The sequence below is a fragment of the Bos mutus genome, chromosome 24, assembly GCF_027580195.1.
Source record: "Bos mutus isolate GX-2022 chromosome 24, NWIPB_WYAK_1.1, whole genome shotgun sequence".
Classification (NCBI taxonomy): domain Eukaryota; kingdom Metazoa; phylum Chordata; class Mammalia; order Artiodactyla; family Bovidae; genus Bos; species Bos mutus.
In genome coordinates, this window is record NC_091640.1 from 30,040,029 (window position 1) to 30,058,726 (window position 18,698).

Genomic DNA, 18,698 nt, shown 5'->3' on the forward strand with positions numbered 1-18,698 from the left:
ATTCTCTCTACTTCCTTTACCGCCACTCTCCCAGTCTGATCAGTTTCCTAAATTGGCCCCAAATAATTCCTTCTTCTTCATTTTGACCCCATTGTTTGAATTCTCCTAAGAATTCCTGATGGACAGTCTCAGTTGTCTTCTAGACGATCCCCTTTCTCCAGGCATGCCTTCTTGCCGCTGCTGTTTACAGAATACTCATTCTAAGTCCCTGCCTTCAAAAATCCCTGTCACCTACATGGCAAAGTCTAGATTCTATATGGGCCCAAGGCCTTCCTGGGATGACTCCAACCCGCTTGCCTCTCCTCCTATCTGAATCTGGTCCCCCAAGAGTCCCCCTGATGGTACCTTCCCATCCTGGCTGGTCCACCTGTCAGCTTCCCAGTCATCCTCCTAGACTCTCAGGCATCCACCTCCTCTGTGAGATTTGCCCCACAAAACAGCTCTTGAGAAAAATTAAGTACTATTTTCTTTGTTCCCCAAATACCCTATGCATCCTTTCATTATGGCAATTGTCACAACTTTTTCACAAGCTGCTTTTTTTAATCAACCCAGTTAAACTTTGGCTTCCTCACAGGACTATAAATTTTATCTCCTTCATCCATTTCTACAATGCCAAGAACAACATACAGCAGAAGTTCAATGTGTATCAAATGAATGCTCAAAATCCTTGAGCACATAGTTTCCATCAGCCTCACAATAGCAGATAAAGTATTGCAGAACTGAGACTCATGACAGCATAAAGCCAATGTAAGTTAGTTGCCTGAAAAACGGAAAGTACAGGAATGATATTGCTTTTGCTTCCATTGAATCAAAACATATGTTTATGCAAAATACTATTCCAGATACTTATGGCAATAATACAGATTTATAAGAATGTACTCTGTATAATTTTATGTGGAAGCCTGGATGAGAGGGGAGTTTGGGGGAGAAGGGATACATGTATATGTATGGCTGAGTTGCTCTGCTGAGCACCGGGAACTATCACAGCATTGTTAATCAACTATACTCCAATATAAAATAAATTTTAAAAGGACAAAGTAAGGCAAAAGTAGTTCCTATGGCTGATTCACGTTGTTATATGGCAGAAACCAACACAATATTGTAAAGCAATTATCCTCCAATTAAAAATAAATTTTTAAAAAAGCAGTTCAATCACATAATAGAATGTCCATATATTCAGGAAAGTGACTTAGAAAATGTAATATGAAAAATCTAAAATAAAAAGGCACTAGTGGGAATGGGTGCAAACAGAAAGGAGAGGTAAAAAAATTAGACTGTACTCTGACCTTTAATAAACTTAAATAAATTGGAAAGCTAGTCACCTAAATAACCAACTATAACAACCAACGGCTGCTGGTGCTGCTGCTAAGTCGCTTCAGTCGTGTCCGACTCTGTGCGACCCCATAGACGGCAGCCACCAGGCTCCCCCGTCCCTGGGATTCTCCAGGCAAGAAACAAAAAGTGCTAAACAGAGGACCCGACTCGCAGACTGAGCAGACTTATCTTAGTACCCTGCACTCACATTTCTGCTCTCCCAGCCTCCGACAGCTTCCTGCTGGAGCCTTTGCCACTGTGGCAATATATTAATTAAGTGTGTAATTATCTGATTTTTTTTTCCTATAAGGATATCAGCTCCACAGGGTCAAGGACCACATTTGTCTTCTCCACCACTGCATCACTGTCATCTAGCACAGTGCCTGATGTATAGTAGGGGTTCCATGACTTTGAGAGGGAAAGAGGAAGAGCAATTAATTTAAATGTTGGAGATCAGAGAAGACTTCATAGAGGTAGAGTAGACCTTAAAAATTAAGGAGAGTGAGGCTTTCACATTTACTGCAGAGTTCACGTATATTCCACAATTTTTGTTCCACTTCTTTTAATACTCTTTTTTTCATCTGTGGTTACATGTCTTTCAGCTAATTTTACAGTAATATCCACTCTTTAAAGGCACACTTGAAAAACCCTAGCTTTATGTCAGAGTTTACAATTTAGCTGTGTCTGAAAAGAGTTTCTCCAGTGAGACGATCAAATCTCAGTGTAGGCTGGAATAAAGTTATTTTCCTTACAGGTGGTACAGACTAAGTGCTGAAGTTGTTTCAAAGAGAGTGGAATCCCTCTCTAGAGACCTGGGTGGTTTTAATGAGGAAAGTGGGACTTTCAGCTTAGGAGATTCAGAAAGTCCCAATAAAGGGGGAGAGCATGGATAGGGGATGCTGAGAGACTGCTAGAAACAAGTAAAGGACAGAACACATCAGGAAAGGAGCAGACCACTAAGTGAGCAGAGATCCAGTGGTGACAGGCTGCCAATGCCAACTAAGGAAATAAGACTTTTATTTATATGTTGGTGTGTGCTCAGTCCCTCAGTCATGTATGATTCTTTTGCAACCCCATGGACTGTAGCCCACCAGGCTCCTCTGTCCATGAGATTTCCCAAACAAGAATACTAGAGTGGGTTGCCATTTCCTACCCCATATCTGTAGTTGAACCAGTTCCAGATTTTAAGGGATGAAAAATAAAATATTTTAAGAAGACTAATTTGGCAGTAATTTTCAGGAAAACCAATTAGGAGGCTACTAAAGAATATCTCCAATTAAGAAATAATAAGTACAAAAGAAAAGTTTTTTTGAAAGACTTTATGAGATGTAAATTAACCAATTTACTTTCTGATTGTCAAAGCATCTCTCAGATTCTGTCAGTGGGGACCAGAATGTACTAGAACCGTTTCAGAAATAGAAGATAGTGCAGGAGGAGCTAATTTGGGGAGGAACAGGATAAGTTTGACTTTATATGCATTTGCTTTAGGGACAGTCTGAACCAAGTGCCCTGAAGGAAAATGGGAATGTAAGTTTCCTCTCATTATTACTGTTACTGTTGTTATTATCACCATCATGATGGAAATTCATTGGTTTAAGCCTCCAATTTAAAATTCCATTAACCTTGGGACTTCCTCGTGGTCCAGTGGTTAAGAATCCACCTTCCAATGCAGGGTACTCAGGTTCAGTCTCTGGTTGGGCAATTCGAATTCCAATTGCTGCAGGGAAACTAAGCCTGCAAACCACAGTGAAGACCCAGCACAGCCAAAAAAAAAAAAAAAAATACTATTAACCTTTCTGTTAGTGGTCCAAACCCCTCAGTCTTTGCTATGACTTAAAGGGAAGTAGAGTGAGGCAGGACAGGGGTGGGAGGGGAGAGGAGGGATGTCACAAGATCCTAGTAATTGTTTTTATAAAGGTGAGTGATAGTGAAATGAGGCGTTGCTGGGAGAGGGTCTCATGTCCATTCACCCAGAAGCCTCATGGGGTGCCTGGAGTGAAACCTTTGTTCATACCTTGATTTGATCAGAGCTAAGGAAACAGATTGATACTCAGTAAACCAGTAGGAGACTGAAGTCAATATGAGCACTGAAATTTTCCCTTGTGCAGTCATCTCCCCAGCCATACTGGTGATTGGAAAGTGTCTGGAGAAATACGGACCTCCAGCAAAGGGAAGTGGGTATCTGTGAAGGGTATTTCAACTGGTCCGTGTTAGGGCCGACATGACACCCTGCCTACAGTAAAGCATTTACCTCTGCTTACTGAAATACTCGCATTCGGCATATTTGGGAATCTCTCTCTCCTGAATGGTATGAGATGAACTCTTTTTTTTCTCACCTTCCACTGCTATGCTCCAGTACAGTGGACCCCAACTGCCATTATTGCTTGTGTTGGGCTTCTCAGGTGGCAGTACTGGTAAAGAACCAGTAGTCTTCTGAAGACTGTAAGAGACAAGGGTTCGATCCCTAGGTTGGAAAGATCCCCTGGAGGAGGGCGTGGCAACCCACTCTAGTATGCTTGCCTGGAGAATCCCATGGAGATAGGAGACTGGCAGGCTACGATCCATAGAGTCACACAGAGTTGGAAATGACTGAAGCGACTTAGCAGGAAAGCACACCTGTATGTAGAGTAAATTAGAATCAAGAGCCCCCTCCCCAGATTCTGTTTCAGGGCGTCACAGTGAGGCCTGGGAGTCCAGATGGCTGGCCAGCCGCCAGGAGTTCCCAGGCAGTACTGAGTGACTTTGAACCAATCTGATCTGGCAGGCCGGTAAGGGTCCCACCTCCACACCTACTTTAGCATGAGCAGCTCTCCTTGTGCCTCTTTTATTTGTTTTCTCTTCTGCCAAAGATTTGTTTGAATACAGATTTTCGGCCCCTTAACAAGAATCAATCAATTATTTATCTAAGTTAACCTTGATCTTCTGATTAGCTCTGGTTTTCTTCAACAAGGTCAAAAAATGACTCCTTAGAAGCCCATTGTTAAATTATAATCACATTTACTCATTCAACAATTATTTATTGGTCATCTATGCATCAGGTAACATGCTAGATACCAGTGATCCAACAAAGAACAAGAAAGATGAGACTTCTGCAGTCATATTCTAGGGCAAGAGAGATGGATGGGGTGGAAATAGCATAGGAGTAAGTAAAATCATTTCATATCATGATAAGTAGTATGAGAAAAATAAGCAGGGTTCAGTGAGAGAAAATCTCAGAGAGGAACACAAATTAAACAAGGTGTACAAGGAACACCTCCCTACAGAGATGACTTCTGAGAGTCACTAGGCGTGCTGGCTGCTAAGAGCTTGAATAAGATAGTGATAAGTGGTCATAGAATTGCAGAACTGGAAGCCCTGATGAACTAACTGGATGGTTAGATGCCAGGGGTCAGAGACGTGATGGAGGTGGTGCAGACTCTGGCAATAGCAAGGTCCATGTAAAGTGGAGACGCTTCTGTGAAAGGCGAGATGGTCAAGGAGCAGAGAGTTTATTGGGTGTCGGAGTCACTACACATGATGACAAAGTGGGGATGAAGAAGCAGAGTCTGAGCCTGGAGCTGAAGTCTTCAGTGCACGAAGTGGAAAGGTCAGTGGAAAAAGCAGGTGACCAGATAGGGAGAGGAAAAGGGGGTGGAGCAGGACCCAGGTGCTTCCCAGAAGCAGGAGGGCAGGCTGGGGGCTGTCCTGGAAGCTACAAGAAAGGACAAGCAAACAGCTCCCCATCTTCTGGCCTGAGAGACAAGTGGCATAAAGAAGTGAAGTTTCATCTACTTGAAAAAGTGCAAGAGTCATCAGAAAAAGTCATGGAAAGCAAACATTCCAGAAGTCCCTGAAGAATAAAGGGAAATCTGATGACCACAAGCAGAAGGTCCAGAGGGCGATCAGAGGGCTGATTTCATTTTTGTTTTTGTTAATGGGGCAGGGAGAGAATTAATTGGGCCATCTGTAGACACACAAATTACAGCCTGGATAATAATGGACAACTGGGGAGCCTTGAAATTCACTAGGTCACTGGGATGAAATACTATTACAACAATGATGAATAGTAAAACAATAATAAGAGCGATTATTGCTTATCGTTGGAGTTGAAGCAGTAGTAGCAGAAATGTAGCGGCAGTTTGATCTCAGGGCTATGCTCAGTACTTCCCGTGCCACTGTGAATGACCCTGTGATCTTTCAGACTGTTACCAAAAGTGGGGACTGACTGCTCGATACTCAAATGCCATTAAAGAGGCCAGGCTGATGGAAAGGAAAGTTTGCTTTATTTTGGATGCTGGGAACAGGGACTGGGGGGTGGGCAGGTGTCTGTCCAAAGGTCGACCGCCCCCCTCCAAGACAATCAGGTGGCAAGAACTTTTATAGATGGGGGGAATATATGCAGAAACAGCATAGTCAGCTTTGACAGTCATCTTGAAACTGGTCATCAATGGTCTGACTAGCGTCATCTTGATTGTTTTAGGTACAGTTAATCTTCAGTTCCAGGGTCAGGTTGTTTCCAATTCCTTGAGGCCAGTTCTCAGAATTGTGGCAGCTTACATCATGGCTGCAGTCTGGTCATCATGTGGTTGACTTCTTCACTTCAGTGAAACCCTACTGAAACTGGGGGTTTCAGTATCTATAAGACAGCTCACAGGTTATGGCTCAGAATATTATCTGTAGCCCTTGAAAGTGAAAGTCGCTCAGTCGTGTCCAACTCTTTGCAACCCCAAGGACTGTACAGTCCATGGAATCCTCCAGGCCAGAATACTGGAGTGGGTAGCCTTTCCCTTCTCCAGGGCATCTTCCCAACCCAAGGATCAAACCCAGGTCTCCCGCATTGCAGGCGGATTCTTTACTAGCTGAGCCACAAGGGAAACCCAAGAATACTGGAGTGGGTACCCTATCCCTTCTCCAGCAGATCTTCCTGACCCAGGAATCGAACCAGGGTCTCCTGCATTGCAGAAGGATTCTTTACCAACTGTGCTATCAGGGAAGCCCAAACAATACTTTTAGTTCCCATATCAGGGGTCGAACCCAGGCTGCCTGGGTAGCCCTTGAGGAGGATCTAAAAGTCCTTGGCTTTGCTTACTGACTAAACTATTATTGCTTGGTCACCTTTGACTGTTTTCTTTTCCTTCTTCATGTTCTTACTTCCCTGATTAAACTTACTTGTTGGCAAAAATTTTTTCCACAGACAAAAGGCCAGCAGAGGACATGGGAGGCAAGGACCATGGGGTCGTGCTCCATTTCAAAACCTCAAGTCAACTTTTATGTTATAGTGAAAACTTTGTGGACTACAAGTTGTTGATCAGGGTAAAGAGGGACTCAAAGCTTTCATGTCACCCTGGCAGTCTCTGAGAAGATGGCAGACAAATGCTTTTAGAGTTGAAACTCCACATAGTTGGCTCAGTGGTGTGGTGGGTCTTGGCAACTGATTTATGGAGTTCCATAAGTTGGTGTATGGTGGTCAGGGCTTACTCAGTCAACCTTCTTCCACCAGAAAGAAGCATATCTCCTTGAAGCTCAGCCAATGGAAGGACTGTGATGCCTGGAGGTGGCTCCCATATACAGTGCTTCATTCCTCTGCTCTTTTGCTCCATTTGCTGGAAAATTCCTAATCATCCTTGAAGACCTAATCTGCCAAGTCATACATTTCCTTCCTCCATGTAACAAATAATTACTAGAGACTATAGACTGTTCTCGACCCTGAGAACAAAATGCTAAATCCATCTATATCAGTAGCTGTCTCCCTCTAGGTATATATACACAAGTCTGCTAGGAAACTTTCCCCGCCACTCCCTCCTCCCCCTAGGCTGGTAGTCCCATGCTTTAGTCCCCCAACACATCATTTTTTTCATTCATCTTTCTAATACCCTGCTGACAACCCCACGTGTATAGCTTCAGTTCAGTCTCCTCAGCCATCCTTTTCTAGTCCAAGTGAGATCATGTTACTTCTTTGCTCAGAACTCTCCAAAGCCTCTGTAGTTTACCCAGGGTAAAAGTCAAGGTTCTTAAAATTTGTGTCACTATCAGAGGAAGCCACCTTGTAAACCCTGTCTCCCAAGACTTCTTTTATCAAGTCACTTCTGAGAGTTGTAGGAAGGATATATTCAGATGAAGAACAGATGGTAAGTGGGCTGAACCATCCCACCAAAAGAACTAAATTCTCATCCTACTTTTGATACAGTTTTGTATCACAGGACATCGAGTAGACATTTCTGGATTCCCTAGTCTTTCTTCACTTAGGAAAGAGGGAAGGTCTCATACATGAATGGAACTGTATGATACTATGAAATTATTGTGATAAATGAATTTTAGAAAAATAAAACATTTTCCAAAGGGAAAAAATTATATATCAGTTTTTGCAAGTGCCTGGAAAACTGAAGTGGCCGTTAGACTTTTTTAATTGGCCTTGCTATATTCTGCACATTATAGAATGTCCCCCCCAAAAAATAACAAAAATCTCAATCCAAATGCAGCTACATTTTGTATCTACATTCAGATGCACTAAGTCAATGCTTGAAGGTCACACACTTCAATAGCTCAAGAATCATTGACCTACAAAATGATGGAGTTATATTTTATTGCATTACAGGCAAAGTTAAGATAGAAAATTCAGGGCTTTTTCCTTTCTATCTTGTGTATACTTTTTCTGCATTTTGTAAGATTGTATGAGGGTTTCTCTGGTGGCTCAGCAGTAAAGAATCCGTCTGCAATGCAGGAGACACAAAGAGATGCAGGTTTGATCCCTTAGTCAGCAAGATCCCCTGGAGGAGTAAATGGCAACCCACTCCAGTATTCTAGCCTGAAGAATCCCATGGACAGAGGAGCCTGGTGGGCTACAGTCCTTAGGTTCACAAAGAGTTGGACACAACAGAAGTGACTTAAGACTCATACATGCACAAGATTATATAATTGACAGCCACAAATACAAAGATGGTACAAAAATAATAACAAACTTACTGTGACCATAGATTCAAATCAATAACCAGTAGTTTGAGGACTTCCCTGGTGATCCAGTGGTTAAGCATTCACCGTGCAGTGCAGAGGATGCAGGTTCAATCCCCAGTCAGGGAACTAATATCTCACATGCCATGGGGAGACTAAGTCCATGCCGCATCTACTGAGCCTGCATGATGGAACAAGGTCCTCCATGCTGCAACTGAAACCTGTCACAGCCAAATAAATACATTCTAAACAACTAATAGTTTTATCCCAATAATATACAGATAATTGTGCATGAGAAAATCTATTAAAGTAATACACCACATGAATATTAAATGAATAACATAATAAAAACCCAAATAAATATACTGTACAATATGAAGCTTTGGTTCAAAGCGATGCCCGGATACCATTTTTCCTTGTTACATTTTCTATTAAGAAGCTTATGAACCATATATTCTTCATGCTTTGCTAAACTGTTCTGGCAGCTTACATGAAATGTGACCCCCTGGATAGCATTTTAAAACAATTATGTTAAGCTCCTTATCAATATACCCATATTTGTGAATGTTCTTTCAACATTTCTCATTCTCTATTTTAACAGAACCCCAAGTCCCACATGCTCAAGGATCCCAAGGATAAACTGGCAAATCTACTCAACTCCAAGAGCCCTACTAGGGTCTTCACGGAGACCAACCACTCCCAAGGAGAGGCTCCAGCTTTGAGCAGGAACCCAGGGTCACCAACAATTCAGTTGATTGAAAAACAGCAAGGGACAAAGATCCTCTTCAGGAAGTTCAGCGAAACGAATTGGTCGGTAGACATTCAGCCTTTAAATAAAAGCTTAGTCACAGACAGCAAATGGAAGAGAATTGATGCAACTCAAGAAAAACGTAGGTCTTTCCTTCAGGAATTTTGCAAGAAATATGGTGGGGTGAGTCGTCCTCAGTCCCACGTTTTTCACATGGTCTCCAGGATCTACGTAGAGGATAAACACAAGATCTTGTATTGTGAAGTACCCAAGGCTGGCTGCTCCAACTGGAAGAGAATTCTGATGGTGCTCAACGGCTTGGCCCCCTCTGCGTACAACATCTCCCATGATGCTGTTCACTACGGGAAGCACTTGAAAAAGCTAGACAGCTTTGACTTAAAGGGGATTTATAGTCGTTTAAACACCTACACCAAAGCTGTGTTTGTTCGTGATCCCATGGAAAGATTAGTGTCAGCATTTAGGGACAAATTTGAACACCCCAATAGTTATTACCATCCAGTATTTGGAAAGGCAATTATAAAGAAATATCGGCCGAATGCCTGTGAAGAAGCATTAAATAATGGATCTGGAGTCAAGTTCAGAGAGTTCATCCATTATTTGCTGGACTCGCATCGTCCAGTAGGAATGGACATTCACTGGGAAAAGGTCAGCAAACTCTGCTATCCCTGTTTGATCCACTACGATTTTGTAGGGAAATTTGAAACTTTGGAAGAAGACGCCAATGACTTTTTACAGCTGATCGGAGCTCCAAAAGAACTGAAATTTCCCAACTTTAAAGACAGGCACTCTTCTGATAAAAGAACCAACGCTCAGGTGGTGGGACAGTATTTAAAGGATCTGACTAGAACTGAGAGACAGTTAATCTATGACTTTTATTACTTGGACTATTTGATGTTTAATTATACAACTCCATTTTTGTAGTCTGCTTTCTTTTTCTAAAACTCTGTATTGACTTTATGCCGATGGCCTCAAATCAGCTAGCTGTAACTTTCCTATAATTCTCTCTATGAAAAAAATTTAACTAAGTGCAGTTGTCTTGACTGAATGAAGATTTTTACCAAATAGTATGAAACCAATTGGCACAAAGTTATAGGAAAATTACCTAACAGAGACATGTAAACAACTTCAGTTACTCTAGAATGTTTGGAAAAGAGCTGCTTTTGCATTATGGATTATATTACAGAAGCAATAACCCAGCCAGCTGCTACATAAGCTACAACTGCCTCTTTCAAGGGTAGGAAAAACGATCGAAAATAGCATGAGTGTATGTCTCCATCCTGGAATCTGTTGTCTAAAGCGCATGGAGATATTTTTAGCAGTCTGTGGCATATGAATCAAACGTTGGATAGTTTTCTTACACCCCTGGAAATGTTTCCATCAACTGTAATGATAAATCAATTCTGAAATGGCATTTTGGACCAGAATGTTTTACTTAAATTGGAAGGCATTATGTGATTTACAATATGAGAATATAGCAGAAAAACCAGATGAGGCGATGGCTTTTTATATTCGACAGCCAATAAAAAATGCACAACATGCTAAGATCAAAGCAACAAAAGCAACCTTCCTCTTCCAGAAAAACTTAAGGGAACTGATTCTGTTTTCTTTTGAGCCCTTTTGCAGAGACAAAATGAATGGCATCACTAAAGGTCTTCCCTTTTGAAGCCCGAGATGGAGAAGTTTAACCTTCATCAGATACAAATGTGCTCCTTATTCTGGTTTAATTGGGCAGAAGGGAAATTGTTTCAGGATGGAATAATCATCAAAAACAAAAGTTGCCACTCTGAATATAGATCTCAAATGATAATAAAGTTTTATAAGAATAGCATCAAAAACAAAAGTTGCCACTCTGAATATAGACCTCAAACAATAACAAAGTTTTATAAGAATATTACTTGAATCAAAGCATCATGTGCATAGCTTTAGATGGGAATGTACTCTAAGAATAGCTTTTGTCTAATTATTCAGCTTGGGAATGATTTTTTAAAAACTAATATACCACTTCAAAGATAGATTACATTCTACAGAATAAACAGGAGAGCCCCTAGAAACGTTTTTTTAATAGGCTTATGCATAAACAAAATATTTTTCATGTTTATTCTCTAACAGAATCAAATACTATTGTATTCAAATAGTCAGAGTCTTAGGAAAATAAGACTGTGTGTCACCCCTATGAAAAGCTGTAATGCATTTTGGAAATTTTTTTCCAAGAGACCCTGAAGTGGTAGATGCACTTGGATGGGAAATCTAATTGGCCGACAATTACACAGAGTTAAGCAAACCACACATTCAAACCCTGTTTAAACACTTTTCTTGAATACATTCCTCTCCTCCAACTATCTTTCTTGTCAGTAAATATTGAGCAATGTCTCTCAAAGAAAAGGAGGTATTAATATTTGAATATTAATAGACCAACATAGCTACACTCATGCTTATTTCATTTTGACTTTCCATTTCATGGCTGAGTTTTCATGAATTGATTCCCTCTTAACACTCGCGTGTCCCATTCCATCTGTCTCCTGAGGAGAGGGGAACTGCAATGGGCCGCCAGATCGTAAGTACTAAACCTTCTAAAACCCAACTTTTACTACTTTTCCACTCCATTTACTCTTGCCTCTAAACCATGCACTTAAGCTGTGCTCTCTGTCTTTGAGGAGTTTTACTCGAGTCATCTAAATGGTATCATTTAGATTTTGCTATACCGTGTAGAGAGGATTCCCAGTCACTTAGAGACATTGAGCTTAGCTTTTTATGGAGGAAAAGAGCGAAAGAATAGAAAATATGCCAAGAAGCCTAACATTTTATGCCTAAACTACACAAAACTTGTTTTACATGGGTTTGATATAAAGGGGAGAGGCAGTTTTCTCAAAGTTACTCTTGAAACCATATAAAGAACAAAAAACCTTTCTGTTCATAACTTGGAAAGAAGGTGGAAATGAGGATCCTGTCTCTTATTAGCATCTCTAATGCACTTGAAACTATGGAATATACTCTGTGTATATACACACAATCATATAATATACATATGCAATCATATATATATGCACAATCATTTATGTGTGTATATATATATATATACATATATATATATATATATATATGATTGTTTGGCATTGGTGGTAGAGCAGAGGGGTGAAAGGAAGAAAATGATACACAGTGCTCTGTATCAAAGCTCTTCTGAGAATTCCCTGGTAGTCCAGTGCGTAGGACTCCACGCTTCCACTGCAGGGGACGTGGGTTCAATGCCTGATTGGGGAGCTGGATCCCCCACGCCAAGAGGTATGGCCAAAAAAAAAAAGCTGTTATGCTGTAAAAGTTCCTTTCCTGGCCCTTTCTATAGAGCCTCTGTAACCATTAGAGGCCCCGTAGACATTCTTTTCTTCAGTGGACTCTCTGATGCCAGCTGGCATCTTGTGTGGTTGAGTTCCTGGGGCCATGTGTGTTATTATGAAGGAAGAACATTTTTATGTACCTGTTCTTCCTTCTAAATGACATCTTTTTGTGTTAGGGTCAAAGAAGCTGCCATAATCCTGGGATTTTAAATACACTTCCCATTTGTGTTTGTGTGCGTGTTAGTTGCTCAGTTGAGTCCGACTCTTTGCGACCCCATGAATCGCAGCACGCCAGGCCTCCCTGTCCATCACCAACTCCTGGAGTTCACTCAGACTCACGTCCATCGAGTCAGTGATGCCATCCAGCCATCTCATCCTCTGTCGTCCCCTTCTCCTCCTGCCCCCAGTCCCTCCCAGCATCAGGGTCTTTTCCAATGATCAACTCTTCACATGAGGTGGCCAAAGTACTGGAGTTTCAGCTTTAGCATCATTCCTTCCAAAGAAATCCCAGGGCTGATCTCCTTCAGAATGGACTGGTTGGATCTCCTTGCAGTCCCATTTATCTCCCCTGAATTGCTGTATCTCTCAGACCAGCTTATGTTCACCTTTGTCATATCTGCCTGTGTAAAAATGCCAAATGTGAGCATCGCTGCTGCATTGGACACTCACCATTTCTTGGATGTAGTTTCCTACAGGCAAGTGACCAAATCTGGACTCATCTTCCAGATGTCCAATGTTCCCATGCGAACATTAGCATGCTTTAGGTGTAATTGTTAGTCCTCTAATTAAACCCTAAGGATCTTATTTATTTTTATAGGCAGCAGTAACACAGGCCCCTTCACTCTGTTATTCTCCTGTCTGGAATTACTCTTAGGGTAACAAGTGGGCAATTACACCCAGAATCACAGTTATTTAACCTGGTAAACTACCTATGCTGCTGCTAAGTCGCTTCAGTCGTGTCCGACTCTGTGTGACCCCATAGACGGAAGCCCACCGGGCTCCCCCGTCCCTGGGATTCTCCAGGCAAGAACACGAGTGGGTTGCCATTTCCTTCTCCAATGCATGAAAGTGAAAAGTGAAAGGGAAGTCGCTCAGTCGTGTCCGACTCTTAGTGACCCCATGGACTACAGCCTACCAGGTTCCTCCATCCATGGGATTTTCCAGGCAAGAGTACTGGAGTGGGGTGCCATTGCCTTCTCCGAAACTACCTATGGATGGGCATTATTGATGTGACTGTGCCCAGAAACTGCCACCAACTTCAATGGAGATGTACACACAGGACACCCAACACTCTGACACTCAACTTGTTATTGAACTTCACAGTCTATAAGTATCCAGCAATTCAAGAACTAGTTGTACATCATTTATAATTACAGAGTGCAAAAAAAGACTTATACTTTTTCAGGAATAATTATTCTTCAAAAAGGTGTTATCTCCCAAACACTGTGTATTAGTGTTTAGCTGCAGGGAATTTATAAGCAGACACAGAGAATTTCTGAATACTAGACTTCTCTTTGAAAAGATCGCTTGCTGAATTACTAGAAGTTGGAATTAATAGGCTGGGTTACGGTAAACATCTCCCCACTCTGAATGCTCATCTGGCCCCTTGGGGCATCTTTAAAACTCTAGGTCTTATAGAATATGGTGAAGCAGAAATTTTTGCCCCTGGCTAACATCCCCAAAGTGTTCTGATATTTGAAGAATGGTTGACCAAGGCATTTAATGGTAGATAGGTAGCGCTAGCGGTAAAGAACCCACCTACCAATGCAGGAGACTGGGAGTTCAGTCCCTTGGTCGGGAAGATTTCCTGGAGGACATGGCTACCCACTCCAGTATTCTTGAGAATCGCATGGACAGAGGAGCCTGGCAGACTGTGGTTCATAGGGTCACAAAGAATCAGACATGACTGAAGTGACTTAGCATGCATGCAACCACCTCAGACCAGGGCTAACATAATTTAGTCCTACTGTTAGGATCGTACCGTTAGGGTCTCAATCTTAATCATAATTGTTAATAATAATATTCATAATCATAGCTAATAGTTATTCAATACTTAAGTGCTTTTCATGCATTAACTTAATCTCCATAGTCAATCTAAGTTGTGCTGTGCTTAGTCGCTCAGTCATGTCTGACTCTTTGCAACTCCATGGACTAGCCTGCCAGGCTCCTCTGTTGATGGGGATTCTCCAGGCAAGAATGCTAGAGTGTGTTGCCATACCCTCCTCCAGGGGATCTTCCCAACCCAGGGATCAAACCCAGGTCTCCTGCCTTGCAGGCAGATTCTTTACCATCTGTGCCACCAGGGAAGCCCAAGAATATTGGAGTGGGTAGCCTATTCCTTCTCTAGGGGAGCTTCCTGACCCAGGAATTAAACCAGGGTCTCCTGCATTGCAGGCAGATTCTTTACCAGCTGAGCTACCTATCTAATATAGATGTTGTTATATGCACCCCCTTCCCATATATAATAAAGGAAACTAAAATAGGGTATGCTTTAAAGAGGCATGAGTGGTAATTAGGTAGGGTGAGAGAATGATTTCAACCAGAAAATACCACTACCAAACACTCTTCTTAAAATAGTAGACAGTAAGTCGCCTACATACAGCTTTCAAGTGTGAATTTTCAAAACTCCAAACGTGCATTCTATCAACATCAGGCATGAGTGAAATTGCTGTTTGCCCTCCATTTCCTGTTGTTGACGACCCTTCAGCTCTACCATCTCCCACCTCCTCCCTCTCCCCCAGTCAGTAACTCTTCTTGCTTGTTCACTCAATGCCAGCCCCTGTATGTCAGCTGTTGTACTGTACTACTATACTTTTCAAAGTACTGTACTGTAAGATTAAAAATGCTTTATTTTTGTGTTTATGTTTCATGTATTATTTATGTGAAAAGTATTATAAACCTATAGTACAGTACTATGTAGCCGATTGATTGTGTTCTCTTACCTATATTCAGAACAGCCAAAGGCAAGAAATATATATTGGCACCCAGAAACTTTTTTGACATTTCAAATCAGCTTATTTCTTTATTCCTGCTAAGTTAAGCTAACAGATTCAAAGATTTTATAAAAATTTAGGCTTCCTATCCCTCCCTTTTTTTATTCCTAGCTGATCATGAGTCACAATGTTTTATAAAGAGGGGGGGAAAAAAGTCCTTGAAACAAATTTAGCCTAACACAAACAAAATGTAATTTTGACATGAAAATCCAAACAGCTCCAGAAGTAGGTAAGGTCAAAGGGAATATAGTCCAAGAGGGAGGGAATTCAGCCAATTTTACATAGGTCGGCACTTGATGGCCTTTGAAGATGGCCTTGCTCAGTAAGTCGGTCAAGTGAAAGTTCCACAACTACTGTTAAAAACTGATCAACGATGCTGGTCTCTTTCCTGAGTGCCTATCCCCAGATACTAGTTTGGTAGTTGTGTGTGTGTATGCTTCAGTGCTCAGTCACGTGTGACTCTTTACAACCCTATGGACCTGCCAGGCTCCTCTGTCCGTGGGATTTTTCAGGCAAGTATACTGGAATGGGTTGCAATTTTCCTCCTCCAGGGGATCTTCCCAACCCAGGGATGGAACCCATGACTCCTATATTTCCTGCATTGCAGGTGGATTCTTCACCTGCTGGGCCATTCTGATTGCCTATCCCCAAAAATAGTTTAGCTTCGATAACCCTAAACTGACTCAGGAAGACTGTACAAAAGAACAGAGGAGCAGTTTGACTTAAACCAACTGAAAACCACCATGAAAAAGTCAAGTTAAATAAGTGCTCAGCTAGATGAAGGTAGACTTTCCCTGGGTCTGTGGGGCACTCTACCTGAGGAAGTCCAGCTCTCAGTTCAGCAGAAGGCTATTGTCCCGCATCATTAAACTCTCAGAATTGCCTCAGTGCTCCCATCTTGGTTCTTCACCAGGATCTTATTCTTCCAGGTAAATTTCTTCAAATCCACTTAAAGTCAACATGTTAGTCGTTCAGTCGTGTCCAGCTTTTTGCAACCCCGTGGACTGTAGCCTGCCAGGCTCCTCTATCCATGGGACTCTCCAGGCAAGAATACTGGAGCAGGTAGCCATTCTCTTCTCCAGAGAATCTTCCCTACCCAGGGATTGAACCCGATCCTCCCACATTGCAGGCAGATTCTTTACTGCCTGAGCCACCAGAGAATCCCATTCTTTTCACATCTCTAAGCCTCTGCTCAGGTCTTCCCCTCTATTTGAAATACTCTCTCTCTCTCTCTCTGGGCATTTATTTCATATTCACTCACCAAGGAATCTTTTTAGATTATTCAGTTTTCAAATCTTATCTCTTTATGAGCACTCTTATCAACAGAAAAAGAACGATTTTCTCCTGATATGCATCAGATTCTTATTTTACCAATGAATGCAGGTATTCCTTCCCTTTTTGTTTTTTGCCTCATTAATTTGTTCACTTGCTATATCCCTCTTTATATGCATACAGAGTCTCTGTCGTCATTGGTATGTGTCTTAGTCTTCCAAGAGTGTGTCTGTTTAATTCACTTCACATAGTTTCCAGCAAAGCGCTGCATGGAAAGAGCTCCTTTAATAAATGTTTTTGTGATGTCGTGTAAAGGTTCACCTACCGCTTCTCTTAGTGTTTAATGTGTACATTTCTGCCTTACAAGTTTCAGTTATCTGTAGGACCAATGGATTAAAGAGAAGGGTCCAGAGTTGGGCAACTGGGGGAAGCGACCCAAGCCACATGCCTTTTCTATGCTAACAGTCACATCCTAACATAAAGTATAGCTGTGCATACAGCAGTCTTGTACATTTCTAAGATTATATATTTATGAAGTTTTGCAGAGGAAATTTTGAAAAAAAAATGTATGATGTTGGTCAATATAAGAGCCATTTACAGCCATTTACTGGATAGCAGACCCTGGAAAAATATGTACATTAACTTAACTATGCGCTTCTCTGGTGGTTCAGATGGTAAAGAATCTGCCTGCAATGCAGGACACCCAGGCTCGATCCATGGGTGGGGAAGATCCCCTGAAGGGCAGCATGGCAACCCATTCTAGTATTCTCGCCTGGAGAATCCCATGGACAGAGGAGCCTGGCAGGCTACAGTCCATGGGGTCAAAGAGTTAGACACGACTGAGCAACTAACACCTTCACTTTAACTACATGAAGAGTATGTTCATCCATCCCCTGAAATATGAAAAATAGGTGTTATCCCACTCATCCTGTTGTAAATGAGGAAACTGAGAGTCACAGGGGATTAATGACTGGCCCCAGAGCCAGCTTCCCACCACGATCTGGCTCACTTGCTAAGACCACATACTGACCACCTCCAGTCCAGATCCGGCCACAGATATGTTTGGTTTGACCTACAGTGCATTTGATTTAATATTTGAATTAGCTGCAACATTTTAAAATTGGGACTTTTTCATCAATGGTAGGTAATTTCTGTTGCCCTGCAGCCTACCTGCCTGCCTGAAAACATGCAGAATCCAGGTCAGTCCTTTTGACAAACCTGGAGGTCTCTCTTGCTCATGCTTACGACCCAACCATCATCACTCACTTACCTCACCTGACCAACCCCTAAGTGTCCCACTTTTTAACCCCTGCTTGAAAATGTGTGTTCTTTTGTCCACTAAGCTTCCAAAGGAATTTCTGAACGTTTTCTTTGTCTATAGTTGTGCTTTGCACTCTGGGAGGCCATCATATTCTGGATTTCCTTATCCTCACTCAAAATGCTGTCTGTCCTTTGGTCTTCTACACAGTGGGATGACCAAACAATATTTCATTGTTCAAATAAACTACTTTTGATTGACAACAAGATGTTGGGAGAAGTCCAGTGCCTTTCTTTGGCATCCTTCTGTATTAACCACTGGGTCCCACTGGCCACAGCAGTCCTTCCCATCCCCTTCAGAGATGAGTCATTCTCCCATGTCCCCAGAAGCTGGGCATCTAGGGACAAAAAGTGGCTCACACTGATGCGCCCAGACTGTCAGTCCCTGACCTTCCTGCAAAAATTCCTCCTATTTTGAAAAAATCTGGCAACCTATTTAGTGTGTGCATGCATGCATTCTCCGTGACTCAGTCAGTCGTGTCCGACTCTTTGTGACCCCGTGGACTGTAGCCCGCCAAGCTCTTCTGTCCATGGGGATTCTCCAGGCAAGAATACTGGAGTGGGTTGACATGACCTCCTCCCGGGGATCTTCCCAACTCAGGGATCAAACCCAGGTCTCCTGCACTGCACACCCAGAATGCATTAAATCAGAATCTCCTGAAATTCACTTGGAAAATTTTTTAACAATCTCCTGGGATCAGCCTTATATACAGCAAAGTTGGAGCACCACTTATATGTGTGTGATTCTTTTTTTCATATCCTGATTGATAACAG

The 18,698-nt window shown here is 42.0% G+C and overlaps 2 protein-coding genes across 3 annotated transcripts in view; both read left to right on the forward strand.

Moving 5' to 3' along the window:
* The window catches only part of CHST9 (carbohydrate sulfotransferase 9), a 279,670-nt gene extending 269,726 nt beyond the window's left edge, over positions 1-9,944 (forward strand). For both annotated transcript variants that reach the window (XM_070361557.1, XM_070361558.1), the window contains one exon: positions 8,843-9,944. In XM_070361557.1, the coding sequence (XP_070217658.1) occupies positions 8,843-9,931 (1,089 nt within the window). In that variant the 3' untranslated portion in view covers positions 9,932-9,944. The remainder of the gene's footprint in view (positions 1-8,842) is intronic.
* A 1,484-nt stretch (positions 9,945-11,428) lies between these two features.
* The window catches only part of AQP4 (aquaporin 4), a 60,205-nt gene continuing 52,935 nt past the window's right edge, over positions 11,429-18,698 (forward strand). The window contains exon 1 of the mRNA XM_070361559.1: positions 11,429-11,564. The gene's annotated coding sequence lies outside the window, so the exon portion shown is untranslated. The remainder of the gene's footprint in view (positions 11,565-18,698) is intronic.